The 26,860-nt window shown below is 43.9% G+C and overlaps 1 protein-coding gene across 1 annotated transcript in view; it reads right to left on the bottom strand.

The window, feature by feature from the left end:
* Positions 1-26,860, bottom strand: part of LOC147712743 (polymeric immunoglobulin receptor-like) — a 260,657-nt gene that overhangs the window by 99,694 nt on the left and 134,103 nt on the right. Inside the window, exons 6-7 of the mRNA XM_086920372.1 lie at positions 21,768-21,902; positions 7,366-7,500 (exon numbers count right to left, since the gene is read on the bottom strand). Coding sequence (XP_086776498.1) covers positions 7,366-7,500; positions 21,768-21,902 — 270 coding nt within the window. The remainder of the gene's footprint in view (positions 1-7,365; positions 7,501-21,767; positions 21,903-26,860) is intronic.

The following is a 26,860-nucleotide window of genomic DNA, read 5'->3' as shown; positions in this document are numbered from 1 at the left end:
TTAACCGAAAGGTTGAAACAAGTGAAATCAGCTGCCAACATAGGTTTTTCTCAGCTTAAGAAACATGGTATGAGGCAAGACAGTTTCAGAATGAAGTTGAGACAAGTGAGAAGGTAATCTAGATAAAAACAGGTTGTTAAAGAAGGACAAATGATGATGTATAGGTATACACTGATGGCCGTCCAGTCATGGCAGACTGCTTACTCTCTCATATGGCAAGAATGTATCATGGAGACACAAGTAGGTAGGGATGCCATGATTAGACTATTCAGACAGATTTGGTACAATCCAAAGTTCAGGGTAGTCGCAGAGAGCCTCTGCCGAATATGCTTGATCTGTCAGCAGCTAAATCCAGGCAGGAAGACAGTGGTCAGTTGGCAAAAAATTTGAAAAGCAAAAGGACCATTCACGAGACTGCAGCTTGACATCATAGAGTTTCCTGCAAGCAACGGAATGAAGTTCGACCTTGTCCTAGTGCATTTTTTTTCAAGATGGGTGGAGGCATATCCCACTAGGAGAAATGACAGCCTCACAGTTGCTAAATTACTGTTGAGGGTATTGATCCCTCGTTTAGGTTTCCCAATTACTTTGGAATCAGATAGAGGACCTCATTTTAGTAATTAAATAATTCGATTAATCTGTGAAGCATTCAAAATTGAACAGAAACTGTACTGTGCATATCCTCCAGAGGCTTCTGGAATAGTTGAACAACTAAATGGCACAATCAAGTCAAGGTTAAGGACATCACTGAAATGGTCAGATGTGTTGCCTCTTGTGTTGATGGAACTCCAGAGTATTCCTGACAGCAAAACAGGATTGAAAACCCATGGGATACTCATGGGAAGGGCAATGAGACAAGCATTCATTCCTGGATATAAATTGATGAATATAACTGATGATTTGGTATTGGACTATTGCAAAGGATTGGATGACCTAGTGCGTTCTGTCTCTCACCAGGTTTGAGAAGATGCAGTTGCCAGGCAGCCAACAGAGGCGCATGACTTGCATCCTGGAGACTGGGTGGTAGTGAAGAAACACACCAGAAAATTGTGCCTTACACCCAGGTGGGATAAACCACATCAAGTCATACTGGTCATTACCACAGCAGTGAAGTGTGCAGGTTTACCCAATTGGATACATGCGAGTCATACCAAACGAGTACCAGCCCTACTGAAGAACAACAACTGAGTGAAGCATTTGAAGCAGCTGAAGGTTGTGAAGTAGAAGAATCTAGAGCGATAGATTCTGAAGCGATAGACGAGGAACAACAGCACAAGTCAGGAGGGTTGGATACCAGAGGTTCACATACCTGAAGTTGTTATTCAGAAAAGAAGAAAAAACAGATTAGAGAGACAGGAAAGTAGTGAGGATCAGATAGGTGTAGAAGAACTAGCTCAGGAGGAAGTAAAAAATGCTACTGGAGTCCATGAGCAGGACCGGACAGGGAAAGAAGAAGATACTCAGGTAGAGCAAGGACCTGAGCAGGGACTGACAGGAAAAGAAGAACACATTCAGGCAGCAGAAGAGTAAATTATAGTAAGACCTGAACAGGACCAGTTAGGAGAAGCAGAACAAGTTCGGCAAGAAGATCAATTTAAAATAAGACCCGATCAGGACCATATAGAGGAAGAAGAACAAGTTCAGGTGGATGAAGTAACAATAAAAAGACCTGAACAGGAACAGGTAGAGAGTGGGTCAGAACAAAAACAGATTGTGCCTAGACATACTGAAAATAAAAGAACTCTAGAAAGAAGAAGGTGAAAGTGCAGTTCAAGTCAAAAGGGTAAGAAAAGATAATAACTGGCCAGGTGGAGTGAAAAGACAAAGATACTATCTAAAAAAAGCAAATGAAAGACCAGAGCAAGTGAATTAGGTTACTAGTCGAACTCAGTCTAAACAGTCAAATGTGAGAAATCCATGAAGAAGCCCACGATTGAGAATTCTGAATAATAAATATAAGGCCCCTGAGTGAACCTATATAATTCTAGAAGAATATGAGAATTTAGATTTGAATGAGGAATCAGAAGAAGTAGACGCTATACAGATTAATGAAAAAGAATTGAGACCACTTTAAAACAAAAGCCTGAATTCCCAAGTGAAGAAAGAAAGAGGAGAAATTATCTTCTCAGATTAAGATGGCAACAAATAGAGTCTCTGAGTGACTGAAAAAAAGTTGCTCCCAAAGATGTTGTACAGCTTGCATATGTAGCATTTTGTTAGTGAATACAGTATGGGTATTTCTAACAGTGGTGGTGCCTTATTTAATGATAACAAATAGAAAAAAAATATACAGTTACTAATGGAAAGATAGCTACAATAAAAGGAGAAAGAGTAGAATTAGCAGCGGCATATGAGATAGATTTTCATCACACAGTATCGGATAATGACACGTCTTTAAATGTCTTCACCAAGTAGTTATTTCAATATATAGATACTATGGAGATTAGTGATTGCTATGTTTGTATGAAATTACCAGCTTCAGTATCAGAAGGAGTTACATATCAGCATTTACCTTTAACATATGGTATATCATGTAGAGTTTTAGCAAGCCTGTTCTATGCAACAGGCAAACTTCAGTATTATTATTCAAACTTAATATTTTCAGAACTTCCTATTAGAAGAAATATGAATCCAGTACTTAGTAGTCAAGATGCACAGTTTTTGGGTGAATTTTTCTTAACAATGAAGTCAATAGATTTAGTCAAGGCAAACAAGAATAATTTAACATGTGTATTACGTGAAGAAGAGAAAGTGTTTTTGAATTTAGTTGAGGAAAAGAGACAGGATTTCCAAAAAAAGCTTCCCAACAGAAAATCAATGTACCTCCATGGGCTGGGAATGAGGGAATTTATGCAACTGGCAAGTCTCGAGCTGCGATGTCCCTGGACTTTGAGAAGAAACGGAAAACCTGCCTCCATAGGTTAAGACAGATTATAATAACGTATTTATTGGTTCCAGTGAATGTGATTGTGAACAAAACTTCCTAATTTTTGGGAGGTTGGGGACTAAAAGGGGGAACTGTTCCAGTATTCCCTGGGGTTTACTGTGTGTGTGGTAATAATGCTTATTATAAGCTGCCTGCACGGTGCTATGGAAGCTGCTACTTTGGGACAGTATTTGTGAAAATATATCATGTAAAAAGAATCACTGGAAGCAATAAAAACACTAATGAACTAACACGAAGAAAGAGAGCTAGTTTTTCAGAAATTCTAGGTGACATATTTGGTGTATTTATACCTTCAGTTAGAGTCATTTTGAATTCACATAGAATTTATAAATTGCCAACAGTAGTTGATCGTCTCTCGACTGATACTGCTTTGGGTTTCTTGATTATAAACACAAAAATGGTTGCAATTAGGTCTATGGTTTTACAAAATAGACTTACTCTCGATATTTTATTGGTAAAAGAGGGCAGAGTCAGTAGAATGTTGACATTGTTGCACATACATTCCTGACAAAAGTTAGGAAATCAGAGGGTATATAAAGAATATTACAAAACTTCAAGAAGACTTGAAACTACAGGAGGTTGACAGTGTATGGGAAAGACTAACAAAGAGTATTTCTTCAATAGGGACTTTGTTTTCTGATTTAGGGAAAAGTATTTTAGGTCAAATAGTTCTTCTATTAGTTGGTATAACAATAATAGTTTTAACAATAATGATTTGGTGCAAATGTTGCAGAAACAAAGCAAAGGGAAAATATGAAGTGAATAGAAAAGAAAAGAAAAAAGAAAGTATGAGGAAATTCAGCTGGAGGAAATGAAAGGAAGGATATACAAAAAGATAAAAGATTTAGAAAACAAAGATGAAATTAAGACCGAAAAAGAAGGGAAAGAAACTGCAATTACTGCTCTGTATTCCCAGCTCCACTTCTCAAAAACCACTTAATTGCCAGAACGTCTGCCACAGTTTACGTAATCCTGTACGCCTATCATTTGTACACTCCTTTCCCAATGAGTTGTTTTCAGACGCTTATCTATCTTTATCCCCTCGGCTTACAAACATAAAGTCTCTTCTTCCCTAATCATCCTAGAACAGTTCACAGCATTTCACACGGAAACTACATTGCCATCTTTGCAGTAATTGCCCACCTTGGCATTGTTAACACCACTCACATACACTGTTGTTCATTCAGTTGTCTCCACAGCCAATCATCCACATTTCTTTCCCTCAGCTGAGACCCTGGTGTGCTATTCAACTCTAGCATCCTGTTGAATGCTCTTAGCCTCATCTCTTCATCCATACAGAAAGACAAATATCTCATTAACATGTTGATAATTTTCAAACTGTACTTCTGTTAGAATTTCCTATTCAATCTCTTACAGAATCTCTTTTCCACTTTTTACAGAGTAGTTAACTTCCAAACCAATTATCTTTATCTACTTTAAACACCATAGAAATTCATATACACCGCTCTTCTTACACTAACTGATCAGTTGGCATCAGCAGTCTGACTAATCGTATGTCCATAAGTGGCAGCCACCTTCAAATTGAATTTCAAAATGTTTAGGAAAAATCTTTTAAATGGCAGCTATGCATGTGTGAGCAAATGTACACCGCAGCTATCTGGAAGAATTAGCAAAGTGTTGTATTCTGACAGCATTATTTGCTAGATGGTTTCCGTCTCCCAACATGGAATCAGACGTACGGCTAATTCCATGTAATGGTTTATAACTTACCATTCTTTGGCTAGTCAGTTTCCTCTTGAACAGCCAGGGAATGTCCATTGTATTTTTATTGTTCCGACAAAATAAACTGTGTCTGTCTTGTGAGGACAGGGAAAATGGAAACTTCAGAGCAGATATACAGATGGATGGAATCCATAGATATGAAACTGTCAAAGTTGAAGTCGGGATCCAGAGACTTCCAAGTGAGGATATTGAGAGGTGTTTTCTGCTCACAGCACAGAATATTGTTTGTGGCATCCGCTCCTCACAGCAATTTTTCATCAAATAAGGGAAGTGTACGGATGGATTTGAGCAGTGTGAGTCTCTGCAGTGGATGTAGTGATTGGAATCTTCATCTGTGCCACCATTTTAGATTTGCTATGTTTATGCAAGGGCAACCATCTTAGTGTAGCGGCGGCATGCTCATACATAGTGCTTATGCAGCCAGATGTTGGTACTTGCAGTGGCAATCTTGGTTTGGGCTGCGTAACAATGCAAATGCGGCCATTTTATGAGTTTTTGCTGCGGTTACAAAGTGTAGATATTCATCACCAGTGTGGTCTCTGTGTAGTTGTTGTCCCAAAGTTTGGAAACACGTTTTAGCATGGTGATACACCCACATAAAACTGTGTATTGTTAAGAAGTTCAAAAGGTCACTGTGGATATAGTGGTTTCCAAGCATCGGGCAACGCATGCCAATACAGTAATATGCACACATAAAGGGTACTTTGTTGAGGAGATGGTAGTGGCACAGTGGATCAGGTGGTTGGAGTGGTGCATCACACCCTGATGCACACACCATAAAAAAACTTCAGGTGCAGCAGCACTGATACGCACACCCTAAAATTACTTTAACACTAATTAAAATTGAAAGTAAACTAGAGAACACTACCTAGGGTCATGACAGCACCTCCAGTGTCTGTGTTGTTAACACCTCATTCCTTAGCACAAACAGGCCCCCATCAATACCATAGGAAAATTGGATCTTGATCTTTGAGAATTATTTGAATGCATAAGAGACTTTGACCCAACGTTGGCTTAACTCAGTTGGGGCGGTCAGGCATGGATGAGCAAGTGGTGTCATTGGTTGAGAAGTGTCCCATTTGTAAAGAAAGGAAGAAAAGGTTGAAGGTGGGCCCCATATCCAATATGGGATATATTACTGATACATGTTAAGCATGGCATTGTATTTGTTTAAACTTTATTGGACTCATAAATGAATTACTGATGATAAACTGCTTTGCAATAGTGCTTACTGATGTGTTTACGAAGTGGCTGTGTGTGAAATTGGTAAAAGAAATGACAACAGAGACCACCATCTGGTGTTTGAGCAAGTTATTTTTGGAAGAGGTTGTTCCTTCCGTATAAATAACAGACAATGAGACACTGTTAGTTTCGCATTAAATGCAAAAAATGTTGAGGGGTTTTGCATTACTCATCATCACACGACAATATATAGTCCCAAAAGTAATGGCTTGTGTGAAAGAGGCAACAGACTGGTTAAGGGCATAATACAAATGATGTGTGTGAATGGACAAGTGGTCGATAAAATGGTAGAAGAAATGATGTGGGTGTACTGCACTACTGTACAAGGAGAGAGTCTAAAATCTCTGTTTGAGCTTCTGCGAGGCAGACCTCCTGGAACCAATTTGGTACCTTCATGGATCAAGGTGTGGGTGTCCAATGGCGGGAGCAGTTGTGGAAATCAGGGAAGGGATGTACGCGATGTCAATGATGCTATTAAGGTTGGTGATTTGATGAAAGTTAAGGCAGTAAGAGTTGCCAGAGATTTGTCCAAATGTAAAGGTCCGACAAGGTCAAATGTGTTTTCAAATATCATGTTGTGTTGGAAAATGGTGAGAGGTGGAATTGTTGTGTAGCCTTGTACCAGAGGAGTGTTGAGAGTACTGTTGAGATAATGGAAGGATGTAGTGGGTATTTGTTGGCACACATATGGAAAATGAAAAACGTGGTATTGTTTGTGATTCACATATGGGTAGTGGTGATGGTGCCCTGGTGTCCCAGACCATGAGTGCATGTGATACCCAGATAGAAATGAGCATAAGGAGTCATAGACCACCTGGGTATTTGAAAGATTTTGTACAGTAATTGTTTACTCGACTTGCATACCAAACATTTTATCTCCCTTTCTGTTTAGGGTATAGTTTTATATATACTATTTGTTCCTAGTGAGTTTTGCATTTACCTTTGCTATTGTTTATCTCCCCTTAGTTAGCTTGTATTTCATTATTTTTTTTCTTCGGTTTTTATTATTTTTCTTTTATAATATGTAGAAGGGAAGGAGAGGTGTTGTATTCTGCCATTGTAATTGGCTGGATGGTGTCTGAATACCAACAAGGAATCTGACATACACCAGATTCCATGTAATGGCTTAAAGCTTACCATTATGTGGCGAGTCAATTTCCTCCTGACCACCCAATGAGTGTCTATTGTATTTTTATTGCTTTGACAAAATAAACAGGATTCGTTTTACCTGTCCGGTGTGGTCTATAATACCTTCTTTATAACAAATGGTGCATTTGAAATGCGAAACCTACATGTTTTGCCAGTGCTTATTTCTGAATGCAACTACATTTTAAAACAGTAAAATGCATGGAAAATGGGGCATAGAATGATTCGCCATTATAGGTATTGTTCAAATAAAAAAAAAAGTGCATTGGCTGTACTAAGGAACCCACCTTGCGTGGCTCCTATGTCAGTAGTTCCGATCGTAGTTCCATGGTATGGAGAACGTTTCTCCTCCATGCTGATAGGACTTGGAAATGGAGATGTTGCTGTCATTTGACTCCCAAGTACTGATGCTGTTGTTGACACTGATGAACAAAGAGATAATTAAAGCATCCCATGTACTTGTTTATATACAAGGTGAGTGTAATCTTCGGTGTTTATGGCATATTGCTCTACACATTAAGGATACCATGAATGTCTTTTCAGAATATAATACTCCCTCTGACAATGGCATCTCGAACACTCTGATTTCAATGCCCTCCACCCATGTCCACATTACCCCCACTTGTAGCACTTGCTTGCTTTAGCTGAGTACACAGTGAGTGTCTTGAAATTTCGGACTCAGGCTACCCTTCCTTTTCGCGGCAATTTCACTGACTTTCTATTCCACAAGTTGGAATTTATCATTAATTTCCCCATCTCGATTTAGTAAAAACACTCAGAAGCAGATCTATTCTGTTGACGATCCAGCCTCGTGGAACTCCGCTCTAGACACCTTGACAATAGATATAAGTAAAATCACTGTAGGAAGAGGTTCAGGATAGAGGATTTTCGTGTTTTTGTTCTAAACCTTTAATACGTTTAAGTTTGGTACACTTTCAAGAAATGTCTCCATGTCTAAACTTTGGTTTAAACTTCATGTCTAAACTTTGGTTTGTTAATGACTGCCTGTCATTAAACATTGGACAGTCAATTAAAAAGCTCCCCAATTCTTAACCAGAAGGGAGTAATGTCTTTATCAAGTACAAAGCACATTTTGCATTCAATTTGTACAAAGTAGCAAAGAAAACAAGGGATGGACGGAATGTTGAACAATACCAAACAGTCACCCCCCAATACAGAGTTCTGGGCCAAAATTCAAGTTTTTTTTGTAGCTCACCATGCCAAACCATATACAAATAAGTTGTGCAATGCTTCTCCTGGGAACAGTCCAGCTATAACTGCCAAGCAGGGTCCTCCCTGGACAGGAAACAAGCATCCTAGGACTGGTTTCAGGGTAATACCCCTCATCAGCCAAGATAACTCGCTCCAGTGGCATGGCAAGCATTGGACCTACGTTTGGGCATACCTGTCCCACTTAGAGTGACAATAGCAAAAAGAACAAGCAATGAAAGGTGTGATGAACAAAGTCATACATTCACCCCCAATACAGATATCTAGGCCAAAAGCCATAGTTTTTGTGCTCACCATGCCATTCCAGTTTGGACCCAACCCCAAGCAAATAAGTAATGTTATGGTGAGCAAAACAAAACATATAGATTTAGGCCCAGATCACTTTACTGGGGGTGATTGTTAGACATTTTTCAGCATTCCGTTTATCAATTGTTCTTTTTGAAATTGTCACCCAAGTGGGACTGGAATGCCCAGACAACGGTCCCATGCCACTGGATTCGGGCTATCCTGACTGATGAGGTGTGATACCCTGAAACTGCTCCTGGGATGCTTGTTTCCAGTCTGGGGAAGACCTGGACAGGCAGTTCGGGCTGGCCTGTTGCCTTGAGGAGCATGGTCAGGACTGATTTGCATATGGTTAGTCCAAACTGGGGTGGTGTGGTGAGCAAAAAGACAATGGATTTAGGCCCAGATCTCTGTACTGGGGGTGAGTGTTTGTTGTTGTTCAACATTCCGTCCATAAATTGTTGTTATTGCATTTGTCACCCCAAGTGGCACAGGGATGACCAGACGTGGGTCTTTCGCTAGCCATGCACCTGGATTGGGTTATACAGGCTGTTGAGGTGTGACATCCCAAAACCGGTCCTTTGTTGCTTGTTTATGGTCCAGTGAGGACCTGGTGTGAGAGTATGGGCTGGACTGTTCCCATGGGGAGCAGGGTCAAGACTGATTTACATATGGCTGGGTCCAAATTGGTGTAGCATGGTGAGGAAAGAAACAATTGATTTAGGCCCAGATCTTTGTACTGGCAGTCAGTGTTTGACATTGTTCAGCAATCCGTCCATCGATTGTTCATTTTGCATTTCTCACCCCTAGTGGGTTCTGATCTTGCCATGGCACTGAATTCAGGCTATCTTGGCTGATGAGGTGTGATACCCTGAACAAGTCCTAGTATGCTTGTTTCTGGTCCATGGAGAGCCTGACCTGGTAGTTCAGCCTGGACTGTTCCCATGGGGAGCAGGGTCAAGACTGATTTACATATGGCTGGGTCCAAACTGGGGTGATGTGGTGAGCAGACAAATTATGGATTTAGGCTCTAATCTCTGTACTTGGAAGGAGTGTTTGACATTGTTCAGCATTCCATCCATCAATTGTTCTTTTTTGATTTGTATAAATTGTCAAGACAAAACACACACTCCAGATCTGAGTGAAAGCTCTCAAAAGGCACACTATATTGCTAAACAGATCACTGACAGCATGTGCAGAACTAGTGCTAAAAGCTCACAACATTTTAGATCAGGAAAGTGGGAGATTTTGAAAAGAAATTGGGGAATGTTGTTTCCCAATTTAATTCTTTTGAAAAAAAAGCAATTTCAGAAGGGACACATCTAAAACAAAGCAATTTCTGGCTTTAAAATGTGTAAGTCTACCACTTGAATGGAGACTGTTGGCATATATGACAAATAGAAAAAGGTTTACTAAGTCTGAGCCCACCTTTTGCCAACTGTTCCTCGTTTGCTGCTGTGATCCCCATGCTTTGGCGCATTGTGGTAAGAATCTGCTTAGCTTTGACAGTCCATGCTCTGCTCTGAGGAAGCGTGGGCCCGGAAAAGCATTACTGGGCACTAAAGGTGACCCCGTCTAATGCACTCTTATGGTGGTGTAAGGAAGAGGCAGGCAGATAGAAGCCCATGAAAATACCTGCGGGGCATTGGCCAGCAGGTTTTAACGTGACCAATTAGGTATTTAGGGGTGTGACTTGAGTGCGTCGAAAAAAGGGACAAAACAAAAGTTGCAGTAAGGTTTGCCGCGATCTTCCCGATTATGGTCGCCTTTTCCATTTGGAAAGAGAGGCTAGATAACAAAAATGTCACATTGCACTTCAATAATTACACAGTAGTACAGCTGATAAATCTAGGCACAGCAGGCGTCTGATTGTCTTAGACCTGTTGCTGCATCTGGTAGGCTATGAACTAAGCGCAAACATAGTGAGAAGAGCGAGGAATGTGTCTGGATGCTATAACTCAGTGGCGGATGGTCTCTCTCATTTTCAGTGGGAAAGGTTCTCGTAGCGGCTTCACTCCCCTGCCACCCCCCCTCCTCCTCACGGAGAACAGGGGGAGACGAAGTGTCCCATAAATCTTTGTAAATTGGTAGACCAGACTCAACCTTCCTGGTAAACCGGGCCCTTGTGCCTAAGAAAAGCACGAACTATAGTAAGTCTTGGGCATGCTTTCAGGAGGACATGGGTGGTGGTGGCCAGAGAAGGGAGCTGACAACCGAGCAGGCAGAGAATTTTATGCATTGGGCTTTCAAGAATGAAGAGTCAAAACTCTGGGCACAGACGCATCTGAATGCAGTTGCATACCATGCAAAATTATATTCGGGGAGAGACCCAGCTAACTCTTTTTGCTGCAAGGCAGCCATGTGTGTTTGGGGGCAGATGCAGGACAGGAAAAAAGATGACAAAAAGCCCATTGATTTCGGAATGTTATAGGCGCTGCTGCAGGCAGTGCCTAGATTGTACATGTCACCGGCAAAAGTCACACTATTCAAGGCAACATTTGCACTGGCCTTCTTCAGAGAATACAGGATCAGTAAACTGGTGACCCCATCCAGGTCTAACCCAGGTTAGAAGAACGTCACAATGTATGAAAGTCACATGATCACAAGAGGGTAGGGGTTGTTTGGGTTGCATCACAGCCCGAGAAAATGCCCGGTGTACCTGACCAAAGATTACCAGTCTCAGACCCAAATGGGGTAATCTACTACTGATACACAGGAATCGGAAGTGCCTAAGTAGGTTACAGTTCTCAGCAGTAATGAGGGCAACCGTTGAATGTGCAGGTCTGCCCCCACAACATTTTAGTTCTCACTCCTTCGAGATAGGAGCAGCGACGACTGCTTGGCCTAAGTGGCGACAAGATCAAGCAGCTAGGCCAGTGGAGGTTGCAGTCTTTCAAGTCATATTTTAGGTCCACATGCCTTTAAGTAAATCTTTCTCTAATGACAGGATGCTGGGGTACTCACGCACCATGAAGGAACAGTCCTGGACAAGCATGTGGAAGGAGTACGAGGACATTTTGTTGTGGAGCACCGGGATATTCGGCTGAGTAGGTCAGGCCTGAAATGGGTGCAGCTATTGCCCTGTTTGAATAAGGCACTGCAAACTCACAGAAAACCGTTATTGTAGTTGAGGAACCCCCTCTTTAGACAACACAATTCAGGACCTCACAATTAATGACTCGAGGTCTTATTCATTGCATTTTCATATTTATATGAATTAAATTCATTCAATTGGTATTTCATATAATACAGACAAAAGACTGTCAAAGTGGATGTTTGTTCAAATATATTGACAATAGTGAATAGTGATCAAGTGGTGATAATATGTACCGTGAGAGATACAAATCTATACAATCAATATATACATATACACACAGTTATTTTTTCCAAGGCCATATACTGATGGATGCCTAGAGATTCTCAATATTTCTTTAAGTTTTTGAAATCCTAGAGGTCAATGGACTGTTGTGGGATGGCTCGAGGTTCCAAGGATCTGCTTACCGGGTTCCTTCAGAAGGAGCCCGGTAAGCTGACAACACGCAGAAGATCCTTGGAACCTCGAGCCAGTGATCTCATCCCTTCACAACTTGGAAGTGGATCTTATGGCCATTGAGCCTCAATCTTCACAGGCGATTCAATACGAACTGCTATCTGTGGACTGTCGTGCAACACATCTTTGTCTTGAAAAAGACCCTCCGCGATCTTAGACACAGGCGCAGAAGGGTCAAAATGCCGATATCCCACAACAGGCCATTGACCTCTAGGATTTCAAAAACTTAAAGAAATATTGAGAATCTCTAGACATCCATCAGTTTATGGCCTTGGAAAAAATAACTGTGTATATATGTATATATTGATTGTATAGATTTGTATCTCTCACTGTACATATTTCCTCAACTACAATAATAATATTCTTTGAATTACTCATGTTTTGCACCCGACAGAACCGTTTTTTATATTAACCATTAATTACCCAGGTTCTGAGGGACACAGGGTTACCCCTTTTTCGTTAAAAACCACAGAAAACCAGCAGCCATAGTAGTGCATTTAGGTGGCAATAATCTCACCGACCTCAGGGTTTGCAAGCCGACCGACACGTCCCCGCAGGGGACCCTCAAAAGAGGGCAGCCCCCTTAGTGCCACAAAATGGCAAAGGGGCAGCCCAGTGTTCCGGGACCCCTTTCGGGCCCCGTCGTCGGCCGTGTGGGGGGCGGGGTAGAGGTATAAATTCCTCCCCCACCCACCTGGCGGCCTCTTTGTCCCCTGACCCTGTCGCCGTTTCCCTCCCTACTGCGTACCCAGCGCTTTCAGGGTGGGGGGAACTGTCTTCTAAATCTTTTTATTTGTGTTGCAGGCGGAGTTACAGAGTGATCCAGAGGCGGAAAGGTACTCAGGGGTACCCTCTTCAGGAGCAAAAAGGGTGCTGAGGCCTAATATCCCCAGGAAGTCTGTGCGGTGGACCCTGGGGTGCGAAGGCACCCCGCTATCCTGCAGTCGGTTGGAAACCTGTACAACCGGGGGTCTCTTGAACGCTCCGCCCCTCATAGGGGGGCGTGAGCAAGAGGGTGGACCAATGGTTCACCAGAAGTGTGTGTGGCTATCCCTCACCACAACCGCTAAGCAACGATTGGCTAAGGTGGTAGGCCGCGAGGGGCGGCTTGCCTTTGGATCGCCTGTAAGATAACCCACCATGTTGGCGTATGTGTATGCTAATAAACCTGCAGCGACTTTTCTCCAACAAAAAAGTTGTCTTGTCTAATATTTATGCTTCATGTATGTTGCTGCAAGAGAGCTGGTGAGTGGGCTGATATTGGCACTATGGGATTTGCTGGACAAAATGAAGGAGGACCTGAAGCAGCAGTCAGACTGGTCCACTATGCAGAAATTCAGTGGTCTGAAGTTATAAAGTGACCCAGCTGGAGAGGGGCCTTAAATAACAATGCAGTAGAGAGAACCGGGAGAAAACTCAATATCTACATGGCTAAATTTTACAAGCACAAGTGTTGGGGGTATGTGAGACATGGCCTTAATAACTTGAAGCCCCCAGGACAGTATACGAGCGTTGGGGTTCAGTTATCCGGAGTGGGAATGAACATGTTCCTTTTGAAAATAGTGGGGGCACTTGAGCTTTTAGGTTTCTCTTAGGCATGGTGGGGGGGTAGAAAAGGGGTGAGCTGGCATCAGTCTGGGAACTGCCAGCAGCATGTCGGCTGACAGCAACAACAGAATGCAGATGAGAACATTGTGGAGTCAAAAGAAATTGCCCGAGCAGGGTCCTTGGGATGTCTTATGGCAGGGACATTGGGGGCAGGCAGAGGGACACAATGGTTTCTTTGCAGGGCGGACATGGCACTTGCTGCAAAGGCCAGGCCAGAGGACCCTGAAGGCTGGACATCCGTAGCAAGGGGGAGCCTAGAAGCCGTGGCACTCGCATGAGAGGCGCCGAAGAATAATTGCTGTCATGATTTACAATGTGCAGAATGTCCTCTTGATAATCGAGCATGCTTGGTATATATTAATGACTGTAATATTGTGATGTTTTATGTACCAGCACATGTAAGAATATGTAATAAACTGCTGACTTTTACATGCAAAAGAGGATGTGGTCCTCGTTCATTGAACAGTGTGGTGTGAGCAGCCGTAAGCCCCTGATGTAGCATCGCCTGACCCTAAAGGTGACCGCGTCTATCGTATCCCTGGGGAGGCTTAAGGAAGGGGCGGGCAGACAGAAGCCTGCATAAATACCCATGTGGCAATGCCCAGCAGGTTAAAAAGCCACAAGTGAGGTATTTTAGGGATGTGGCCGGAGTGCAATGCAACTAAAAGGGCCGGAGGAAAGGCCGAGGTATGGTTTGCCGCAATCATTGAAACTACACTGGACAATCGCGGTCATTGCAGCCGTAGACAGCCAGGGTGGAATGACACGATGGTGATTAGTTGGGCCTCTGGGATGCCTTATGGCAGGGGTCTCCCGACTTGGAAAAGGCAAATGTGGTGGACATGCACTTCGTGCGATGCCTCACAGCAGGGAGATGCAGCATGGTGGAGGACAGCAGAAGACAGCAACAACAGAATGCGATTAAGAACATTTTGGGGTCAAAAGAATGTGCCCGAAAAGGGTCCTTGGGATGCCTTATGGCAGGGACACTAGGGGCAGACAGAGGGCCACAACTGGCTCAGCACAGTTTGGAAACTACACTTGGTGCCTGGGCCTGGCTACATGGCCTTGAAGGCCAGACATCGGTAGCAAGGGGAGAGCCTAGAAGCCACAGTGCTTGACACGAAAAGTGACTTAAGAATAATTGTTGTCATGACTTAAAATGCGCAGAATCTCCTGTCGATAATAATGCATGCTTGGTACATATTAATGACCGTAACTTTGTAATGTTTTATGAACCAGCAAATATAAGAATATTTAATACATTGTGACCGTTTACACACTGAAGAGGTTGTGGTCTCAATTTATTAAACAGGATGGTGTAAACATCTGTAAGACCCAGAAGTAGCTCACCATGCGGGGTGGGATAAGCAAACACCACAGGCATGAACAGGAGAGCGATTCATGAGACGGAAAAGCAGGATGAAAACGGAGCCCGGATGATTTTCGAATCATTTCCTGAAGACAATCGGTTACTCCATAGTTATCTTCCTGCATCAGTGCACATCTACTTATGGGATTAGATGACTAATATTTTCCACCCATACCATTCTTATATCTTTAAGGGGCATGTAATAGTTTGAATAATCACACTGGTAGGAGTGTAATGATTAGTAGAGATTTTGATAGTGTCATTGGCATTGCTGACGGGGGCAATGGGTGGTGTCAGCTGCAATGGCCAGCCTGACGAGGGTCCTGGGACTGAATTTTTTTACAAATTAAGCAATGAATTGGGCAGCCGTCGTGCAATCACCTTTTGCATCCTTCAAAGCGCCTCAATCCTGGTCTGGAGGGGCTGGGTGCGGAGGGGGTGGCTGGAAGCACTGCCTTACACTGTATTGCTTGCCCCTTCAGATACGCGGCTGTGTGAGCGGCAAATACTGGCATTTGTTACTGGCTTCGAAGTGGGTTGGAAAAGGGTTAAGTGAGCTCCGACCACTTGTTAATGTCACGCCAGACTCTGAGAAGTCGCTTTGTAGGGACACACATTTCCGAAATCAAACATCAACACAACAACTGCACGGAATGGGCTCACTGACCTTTGTCATTCCTCATTAGGAATCTATTTTTTAGGTACAATTTCAGTAATTCTGTTTGCAATCTTGAATACACACAGTGACAACAAGGAAGTAACTTTCTGTTATTCTTTCACTGACGGGTCCTCTGGAGTTCCTGAAGAAAGAAGATCCCGATAGTGAAGAACTCAAAGGAATATTACGTTCAGGACATGACTCTCGACTCCGAGGAAATTAGAAAAGCCAAAGAACCACAAACAGATTGCACCTTTTCTCCAATTCCTCCCATAAGCAACAACAGATCTGCTCTCAGCGTATCGCCGGGCTAACCTGTAGATCTGATTTTAACTGACACAGTCCCCTTTCACGACTGGCCATTCTTCCACTTACCACACCCTAAACACTGATGTCCTCCAGCCACAGTAACAACTACTAGGACCTCTGAGATGGAAGAACACGAGTGACTCAATCGATGCAGATGCTGAATGAATCCACCTTAAATGAATCCCATTATCTGATTCCATCTAGAGTGACTCTTTCAATTGTGGGTCACATTTTTGTCAATACTTCTACTGCTACTGATTTAGTACAATTGCCCTTCAACCACGAAGCATGATTACTTCTATGATCCCCTCCTTCAGAGGTCAGATGCAAAGCCCTTTCAGCAGACGGACTCCTGAGGACCTTGATCAAAACACACCCATAACACACTCATGACAGTTTATGGTGCTACTGAGTCATCTTACTATGAAGACACACAGCCTTCCTTCAATCCCAGTCCCAGCGGATATCACCCAAAACGAATGGCAGTGCTCTCTGAATTATAGTGCATTGAAGGCTCTAGCTCCTACCTTCTTTTCTTCTGTACACCCACATTGTTATCAAATGTGCTCATCTCAACTTTCCCATCTCCCATAAACAGTGTTTACCTGTTGAAATTCTGTTACAACCCCAAGCTGTAGTCTGTGCCCGTGAGCACAGAGTTATGAAGACAGTAGCCATCAGGCCACGAGCCATTCTGCCTCACATCGTTATTTAATCACATCCTCTTTTCTGATACCTACCCACAATACTTCAAATCAACTCTAACCCTACAACTTGCCCACCTTGGCAGTTTTAGCACAGATTACTTGATCACTGCTCATTCAGTTGAATGCCCTCCTACCAAGCATCTAACTTCTTTTCCTTCAGCTGGCATGTTATGAGACTCCAGAATTCTGTTAAGTGCTCTTAATTAACTTCTTTTATTTTGGCATATTGTGCAATACATTAAGTACACCAAGAATGTCTTTCTTTCTTTCTTTCTTTCTTTCTTTCTTTCTTTCTTTCTTTCTTTCTTTCTTTCTTTCTTTCTTTCACTCTGCTACTGGCATCTCCAAAACCCCCTATAGCTCTTGTGTTGTGATGGTAGCAATTCCTTTCTCAAGTTGAAATGTACAATTGAATATACAATGATTGTCTGGAAATTTCAGACCCAAGCCCCTCTTTCTTTTTATCTCAGTCTCACAGACATTATATACCACAAGTGGAAATTTAACACAAATTGCACCTTCTCAACTTGCAAAACACTCAGAAGAAGAGTTTCTGAGTTGATGACCCAGCTTCAAGGAACGCTGCTCTTGTCTCTCTGAGATAGATCTACAAAGGGGTTCAGAAGTTAGAATCTGAACTCTTTTTTCAAATCTTTCTTATATGTAAGTTTAATATACATTAAACACAGCTCTCCATGTCTGACCTTTGTTCTTGCTTATACAAAAACTGCCTATTTTTAAAGCAGACCTGCCCCCCTCCAAAAAAACTCAGGCTTTCATTAATGAAAAGTGTTTCATCGCTGTGGGAAAAGAGCGATGCAACACTTTTCAAAGTGCCACCTTGAGAAACCATGGATACACCATATGTACTTTATGGCACTCCATGTCGCAAGGATTTACAGATACATCAGTTTTCCTGACGTATCTGTAGGTGCAAAATTTGAACATTGCTGGAGTGTGTCTGGAAACAGACTCAACTCCAGCAATGTGTAATTTTACATGGGACAAGCCCATGTGAAAGGCACTGCATCACAACTTACGCCTGCTTCAAGCAGGGGTAAGGATTTGACGCACTGACGCATCAGAAGTGTCACAGTGAAATCTCATAGATTTCACTGCGTCACTTCTACCTGACTTTCCTGCATCAGACTGCCCACCTTGCATACATTACACCTGTTGCAGGTATAATGTAATGCAGGGGTTTATAAAGGGATGCATCTGCCTAGATGGTTCACTTTGTAAATATGGTGTAGCGTAGTGCATTTATTTTTTACACCGCTGCAGCATCATAAAAAGTGATACAACAGCAGTGTAAGGGCCCCATAAATTAGGCTCTCTCCGTCTGAGAGGAGGGAATCTGTTGAGGCAGGGTGTGTAGAGCATGATACCATTACCTTGCCAACCATGAAAGTACTTGTGTGGTGGCCTGGCCACTGAGGTGGGGGCAAGGGCGGGACTTTGTGCAGGTCACTGCCTATAAACCCCGATTGACATTGGGCATGCTCAGCCTCCACACCGTGTGAGTTGGATACAATCAGGGATTTTTAACTCACATTGTCTGAAACTATTGTGATAAAGACTCCTTACCAGGTGACCATGTGAAAGGAGCTGATATGGCGTGACACACCATGCAGTCTAGAGAGTTAGCAGGTCTGGTAAACGTTGGATTGTGAATAAAAAAAAGCCCCGTATTATTATTCGGGAAAGGGGTAACATCTTAATTAAGCAGGCTTAGCCCACCTTTTACAGACTCGTCCTCAGCTGCTGCTGCAGTCTGTGTTAGGTGCTAAGGCACGTTCCTCCACCCTGTGGTAACAGCTGGATCAGCAGCGGACGTCAACATTTTGCTTGCGGCATCTGACACCACCAAGCAAAGGAGTCACAATATGAAGATTAAAGGTGGGGGGGGGGGAGATTTAGCAAGGTTTAAGGTTTAATTTTTCAAAGATATTCAACAACAGTTTATTAGTCATTTAAATTGATGTCTCTGGTCCTTAAAACCTATCCTTTACTTGTCTTGGCATTTTAGGGGTAATTTATGTCAAATGTTAATTAAAGAGAAAACACAGACTCCATATCTGAGTGGAAGCTCTTGTGTGGCACACTACTTTGCTGCACCCACCACTTACAGCCAGGCCTTAATTTGGCTGTTGTTTTCAGGTGTGGCCTACCAGAATTACTTTTTGAGGACCAGCAATTATTTTTCCACCATAAGATTTTGTTCCAGGGAATGGAGAAAAAAATGGGTAAAGAAGGAGGAACAGGAAGTAAGAAAAAGTGACAAAGGGAGAAACGAGGGATGGAAAACAATCTTCAAAGGTGAGATAAAAATATAGGGAGTGGCTGGTGATGAATAAAAGAGGACTGAGACCTGATCAAGACTTCGCAGCCTAGGCATTTATCAACCCTCACATTCAACAGTGGTGGCCACTGGCTTCTGAGAACTGTTGATCCCCCGGCACTCATTATCTTACAAATGAACCCCTGCTTACAAGATATGCAGCACCAGTGCTAGATTCACACATGATGCCCATTAAAGGCCCTCAATCATGTGCCAGGATAGGAGTGCAATTCAAGTTTCCCTTTCAGGAAAGTGGCTGAAGGAGTAGCAGATGCAGGAAAATGTTTTAAAGGATCCAAAAGAGGAGGCATCAGACAGAGGGTAGGTGAACTATGACCACCTGTGAATTTAAATTAATGAGCACTCTCTTGATGGGGGCAGCCTTCCATAATTGCATCCATAGAAATAAGTAACTATGCTGAATTTTCAATCTTGCTTCTGTCAGACCTTCATTAGGAAGCTATATAATGTACAGTTTCAAATAAAAAATTTAAAAATCAACAAAGGACTAACTTTGTGTAATTCCTTGACTTGTGGATCCTCTAGAGACCTCGAAAAGAGAAGACCTGGTGCCATCTCTGACATAATCTTGTGGAGTCGAAGCAAAGCTCAAAGGAAGATTACTCGCAGGAACCATAAAGCTCGCCCCTATGGGGGTTAGAAAGACCAATGAAGCACAAAGAGATTACTGTATTTCACGGATTGCTCTTTACCCACAGCACGTCCCACCCAACACTCAGTCTGATCTCAGCCGATCTCTGGGCAAACCTGTAGATGTGATTTTCACTTCTGCTTCTCTTACACAGTCCGTTTCAATACTGACCATTCCTTCACTTCCCACAGCCTCAACCCTGATTCCTCCCCCAATCCAGTAACAACTACCATGGCTTCCAAGATGAAAGACCACACGACTCAATCCCTGCCCATTTGAATGAATGAAGCTTAAATTGATCCTGTTCTGTCAATCTATCTAACAGACTCTTTCAATTCCCTTTTTGGGTCACATTTCTGTAGCTACTACCACCTCCTATGCTTTAGCCTTGCTGCCCTTCAGTTTCAAAGCAGCATTATTTCATCTGCTCCTTCAGGGGTCAGATCTATGCCCTTTCAGCAAAGGGACTACTGAGCGCCTTGATCATTATACACCCTTAAAGCGCTCTTGACAGTTCTTAGCGCTTCTGAAACATCTAACTACCAAGACAAACATCCTCCAATCAGTCCCAGCCCCAGTGGCTATCACCCAAAACTAAATATAGTTCCTCTGAATTATGGTCACGGAAAGCACTGCCTCCTACCCCTATTCGCATCAAATGTGCCCAGCGCAGCTTCTCTATCCCCCACACGTAATTTCTGTATATTGAAGTTCAATATAGAAAAAATAGGGCCTTCCTGACTCTTCCCAATATTTAACCACTCCATCCGATCTGATACCTACCTACAAAGTTTCAAATCTACTATAGCCATACCACTATTCAAGGATTTAGGTCCGGTGGAAATTCAAATTATGCAAATTATGCATGCATAATTTGTGTAATTTCAAGAATTACTTGTTACACTTGTAATGCGAAATTCCTTAAATTACACCATTACCTCACTTTGCGTAATTTCTTGTTGTTCACTGCAACTTTTACTGCAAGCGCACAATAATAATCTCATAATAACCTGAACCGCCCTGAACGTGACCTGCTGTTGGTCATGCCACTTGTGTTTTTGCGCTATGAACATCAGAACATGTCCTCGTGTCAAAATTGAAATCAGGATGCATTTCGCACTTAAATATAAATCTAAATGACGGATTTGCGTTTGCATAATTGCATGGAATTTTGTGTAATTTCCTTCACAATTCACATAATTATGCACAAGCAAATAACATAAATTTCACTCATAAGCCAACTTCTCTTTCTATCCAATTACCACACTTCATTCCCAGCTCCACTTCTTTAAAACGACTTTATTGCCAGATCGTTTGCCACAGTTTACCTAATCCAGTATGGCCTATCATGTGTACACTCCTTTCCGAGGAGCTGTTCTCACACACTTATCTATCTTTATCCCCTCGGCTTACAAATATAAGGTCTCTTCTAACCCAATCCTCCTAGAACCGTTCAAAGCATTGTATACGGATACTACATTGCCATTTTTGTAGTAATTCCCCCATCTTGACATTGTTAGCACCAATCACTCAAACTGTTGTTCATTCAGTTGCCTCCTAAGCCAAGCATCCACCTTCTTCTTATCCAGACAGACAGCCAAACATCTCATTAACATGTTGGTAATTAGCAAACTGTACTTCTGTAAGAACTTCCTACTCAATCTCTTGCATTATCTCTCTTCCACTTTTTACAGAGTAGTAAACTTCCAGACCAATTATCTTTATCTACTTTAACCACCATAGAATTTCACATACACCTCTCTTCTTGACTGGATCTTGTGTGCAGGCATGGAGGCCACCTTCAAATGGTATTTCAAAATATTTAAGAAAAACTCACTATAAGATGGCAGCCCATGCTTATTTCTGAATGCAATTACATTTGAAAACACTAAGAGGCATGGAAAATGAGGCACAAAGAGATTCCCATTTGAGGCATTGATCAAAAAGAGAGTGATTTAGCTGCACTAAGGACCCCACCTTGCGTGGCTCCTGTGTCAGTAGTTCCAATGGTAGTTCCATAGTATGGAGAACGTTTCTCCTCCATGCTGATAGGACTTGGGAATGGAGATGTTTCTGTCATTTGACTCCCAAGTACTGATGCTGTTGTTGACACTGATGAAAAAAAAAGATAATTAAAACATCCCACGTACTTGTTTATATTCACAGGGGTATATTCACAAGAACGTGTACCATCCCACACACCTGATTCTATTCAAAGGGGTATATTCACAAGAACGTGTGCTAAACATCTACAAAAACTGCCAACGCACCATTACATATTCCTGCAGATCGCAGGAAAATAACCCCGTGTTAACGTGGAATTCACAACAAGGCATTAGCATGCGATAGACTGCGGAAACCGCAGCCAATGTCCGCGATACAACTACCTCGACGGCGATAAAAACACAAATCTCAATGCGAAAAAACATGCGATGGGCCAAAGCGCGATGAGGAAATCAGCGATAAGCAGCGCCAGACCTGCAACACACACAAGGCAGGTGGAAAAAATCACTATAAAAGTTGAAAAAACACCCAAACACAAACTGACCAACACCCAAGCACCATGGAGGCAGCCGGAGAAGGCACGGAGGATGAGGGCAACCCCATAAGTACCCCGGACGACCAGCCTGGGACATCGGGGACAGGGAAGGGCAAGGACAAGAAGAAGAGGAAGACTAAGTTCACAGGATCCTGATTACGGAGGTGATGCAACACCATCAACAACTGTTTGTCACTTCTAACGTGCCATTGGGGACCAAAAATGGGATATGGTGGAACATCGTGGACAAGGTGAATGCCGTCAGGGAGCACAGGAGGTCAATGGATGAGGCCAAGAGGCGATGAATTGACATCAAGCGAAAGACTAAGGAGAAACTTGCAGGCAACCAGAAGGCAGCAATGCAGACTGGAGGTGGGAACCCAGCGCCACAGCTCATGCCAGATAACATGGAGGAGCTGGTGTGAACAGTTATCAGTGTGGATACTGTGGTCGGAGTCGGGAGACCGGACACTGCTCGACAGGACACAACACAACTGCAACAGGATAATTGACCACCAGCTACTGGGGGACGGGTGGAATGGGCCACAATGGCACACATGCACAATCAAGCTGAGCACAGTGCACACCCACAATGTCTCTGAGTCATATCCCTGATCTACACACTGTCTCAATATACAATGCCATGCTGTCTCAATGTCAACATGTACCATGCGATTACATACATGTGGACGCATTGTAATACACCATCTCGCCTTCACATTGCAGAGGCACGGTAAACACCTCCTGCACAGCAGTCCCAGCCACTCTTCACTGACGATGAGGAGGACACAGCCAGCATCAATACCCAAGCCCTCCAACACATCATGGACATCATCTGCAACTCACCTCCAGGATCAGGGCAGCCCAGCTGCATCGAGGAGACCCCACCCACTACCCACAGCTCCAGCACTCTCCCAAGACCCCCAGGAACAAACCATGGCCTTCCAACGATGTGTGCTGGAGGGCCAGAGGGAGAAGGCAAAGCAGGTGCAGGTGGTGTTCCACCTCATGGCTACAAAACTGGACGACATCCATGGGTGTCTAGGTCCCATCAGGGACTAGCTACAGTCCCTAATGGACACCCACGGGCTGCTCCATAGTCTCCAACGAGCCCTGACTGACATCGCTGGAGTCATGGCACGGAGAGAAGAACAACTGTCTGCTCAGACTGGCTCCAGCGATTCCAGCAGTGAGCTGGCACACATGCGGAGGCTCATGGAGGACATGGTGTGGATGGAAGCGGAAAGGATGGCAGCAACCGCTGCACATCAGCAAAATGTAGCTGGGATCTACCATGCCCTGCAGATCCTCATCACACAGTGCCGCAGCCGGTACTGCAACACCCACAGGTGGGGGAGAGCACACATATGTGGACGAAGACGTGGATGGGATTGTTGTCAGAAGGAGGCAGTAGCATTCATTTCCGCCACCTGGCCTGTTTCTGTTTGGTGCCGCACATGGCCTCATGACGTTTCACTGACCCCCGATACACTCCGCTGCACTCATCTTGGACCGCGACGTGAACTGCCATATCCTGTTTGGTGACCAATGACACAACGACCAGACTGTGGACTGTACCATTCCTCTTCTGCAGTACCTGTCATCCCCGGATGGACTCTGCCTGGCCCTACACAGGCCCATATTGTGTGGTGTGCTTGGCAAGGCCCTGTACCGCTCCAGCTGCAAAACTCCATTGGATGTGCACTAAACATCCAGTAAAGTACTGCTGTGTCATGTCTTTAATCATTCCTTTATAAATATGTGGATGGAAGTAATGACAGTAATTTTCCTTACGTCAATGATGCTCATTCAGTGGGATGCCAGTCACCCTATGCTACATTGCCTATTGTGTTCCGGGTGCCGTGGACACTACAACAGGGACACACACATTAGTCACTTCCATGTTCGGACATGGACTGAACCACGCCCAGAGCCCGAGTCATTGTTGCAAACCCTGCGCTGGTCAGTCATACGCCAGGCCAGACCAATCCGCTTACACTCCGAGGGGGTGCCCACATTGCTCCGTATCGCAAGCATACTCGCTGGTGGTGTGCATGTCACTGGTCTAGTTGTCAGCATGTCACAGCCACTCCCTGAGGGCAGGTCTGTACACACAGCACACCCATCCGGCACGGGGGTCACAGGCCATGTGACCCCTCAAATATAAGGGGCCGAAAACGTCACATTCCCCTCTGCCGGTGGTGACTGGATGACGGATGATCCACAGTGTTCAATCATAAATGGCCCATGAGTTGCTGCGCACAGGGTTGGTGGCACTCGAGGCCTTGCGGACATCACAGGCCTACCACCACGTGGTGCTGACTGGCGTTGCACAGAGTTAGTGGCACCCGAGGCCTTGCTGCTGACACGGGCCTAACACCACGTGGTACTGACAGGCATTGCACAGGGTTAGTGGCACCTGAGGCCTTGCTGCCAACACGGACCTACCACCATGTGGCACTGACTGGCGTTGCACAGGGTTAGTGGCACCCGAGGCCTTGCTGCCGACACGGGCCTACCACCACATGGTACTGATGGGCGTTGCACAGGGTTAGTGGCACCTGAGGCCTTGTGGCCAACATGGACCTACCACCAGGTGACGCTGACTGGCGTTGCACGGGGTTATTGGCACACATAACTGCTGAGCAGGTGTGTAGCCTGCAATGATCACGTGTGCACTGATGTGGTCTACGGCATAGATGACTCAGGACTCAGCGGCATGTATGGGACCTGCTGGGACATGGGGCGAGCTCGTATGATGTGGGCCATGCCATGGTGGCGTGACTGGGGCCTGGTGCTCGCACGGGCACACTGTGTGCCTACTGATGGACACACCGGTGGCAGCAGGTAAGCAGTGGGGCCAGTGTGCAAAGGGGCGGTGGGATCTTTCTCTCTCTCCCTTAATTTACTTCTATATCTCACTCTCTCTTCCTTCCCTCTCTCTCACTCTCTCTCCCTTCCCTCTCGCTCTCTCACCCTTCCCTCTCTTTCTCTCTCTCTCTCTCCCTCTCCCTCTCTCCCTTCCCTCTCTCTCTCACTCTCTCTCCCTTCCATCTCCCGCCCTCTCTCTCCCTTCTTTTCTTTTCCTTTCCTTTCCTTCCCTCTCTTTCTCTCTCTGGCTCACTTTCCTTCTTTATTTCTCTGTGTCTCGCTCCTTTGATGTGCTCATGACACACGTCCTGATTTTGTGCTTTCTTTTCTAGGCTGTGATGTCGAGATTGTCCCTGACGGACCCGACAGGAGTCTTACACATTGCTGTTTTGTGTTGTGGTTCAATATCGTTTTTCATTGTTACTTCAGTGCTGTGTGACTGTTTCTCGTTCTTCTGGCCACACATGTGTGTATTTATTTTGACACTGTGTGTCCCTCTAGGGTATCCACGGTGCATGCTGATTGTCTCCATGGCATCTGTGGGTCTTCAGGTGTGAGTCTTGGCTGGGCTCCCTTTAATGCTGCAGGTAGTCGTCCTGCTTAACACCAGCAAAAGGGAGCTGTTAATTCCTTGCTGCAGCCGCAGCTTACTGCCTGTTTTTGATTCGCATCGCAGATCTGTCAGTTCGTTCTGAAAGTGGTGTTGTGTTTTTTTATGTGTTTTTGCACGGGAACACCTATTCTGCATCTCATTAGGGTTAGTTGGTGGTGTACACCGTGGAGATACATTTTGGGGCAGTTATCGCTGGAATACAGGTGATGTCTGCAGTTTGCCACAGCTTTTGAATGGGGTGTTAAATCTATCTCCACTTTTGATGTATTAAGGTGGGTCCCAGGAATTTTTTTCAGACTGTAATACTCCCTATGACACTGGCATCTCCAACACTCCATTCTCAATGCCCTCCTCCCATGCCCACATTACCTCCACCCACCTACTTTCTTTAGTTGAGTACCCACTGATTGTCTTGAAATTTCAGACTCAAGGTCCCCTTATGCTTCGCGGAAATTTCACTGACTTTTTACACCACAAGTTGGAATTTATCACAAGTTTCCCCATCTCTATTTAGTAAAACGTGCAGAAGCAGAGTTTCTGTGTTGACGATCCAGCCTCATGGAAAACTGCTCTAGACACTGTGCCATTAGATATAGCTAAATCCATTTTAAGAAAAGGTTCAGGATAGAGGATCTCATTTTTTTTTGCTCAAAATATTTAATACATGTAGGCGTGGGAAATGTTCCACACATTTCTCCATGCCTAATATTTGATTATCAGACATACCAAAACTGCCTGTCATTAAACATTGGATAGCAAATTAAAACGCTTCCACATTCTTAACCAAAAGGGAGTAATATCTTTATTAAGTAGACTGGACATTTTGCAGCCGATTTGTACAAACTGTCAAATGAAAGAGAAAACACACACTCCAGATCTGAGTAAAAGCTCTCAAATGACACACTGTATTGCTTCACAGATCACTGACACCATATGCAGAACTAGAGCCAGCTGCTCACATGATGTCTATTAAAGTCCCTGAACCATGCACTGGAAGGAGTAGAACAACAGAGGCAGCTCTAGAAGTAACAAATGTGGTCAACTATT

Source organism: Lissotriton vulgaris, chromosome 5, assembly GCF_964263255.1.
Source record: "Lissotriton vulgaris chromosome 5, aLisVul1.2, whole genome shotgun sequence".
NCBI classification, from domain to species: Eukaryota; Metazoa; Chordata; class Amphibia; order Caudata; family Salamandridae; genus Lissotriton; species Lissotriton vulgaris.
This window is presented reverse-complemented; position numbering and strand designations above follow the sequence as displayed.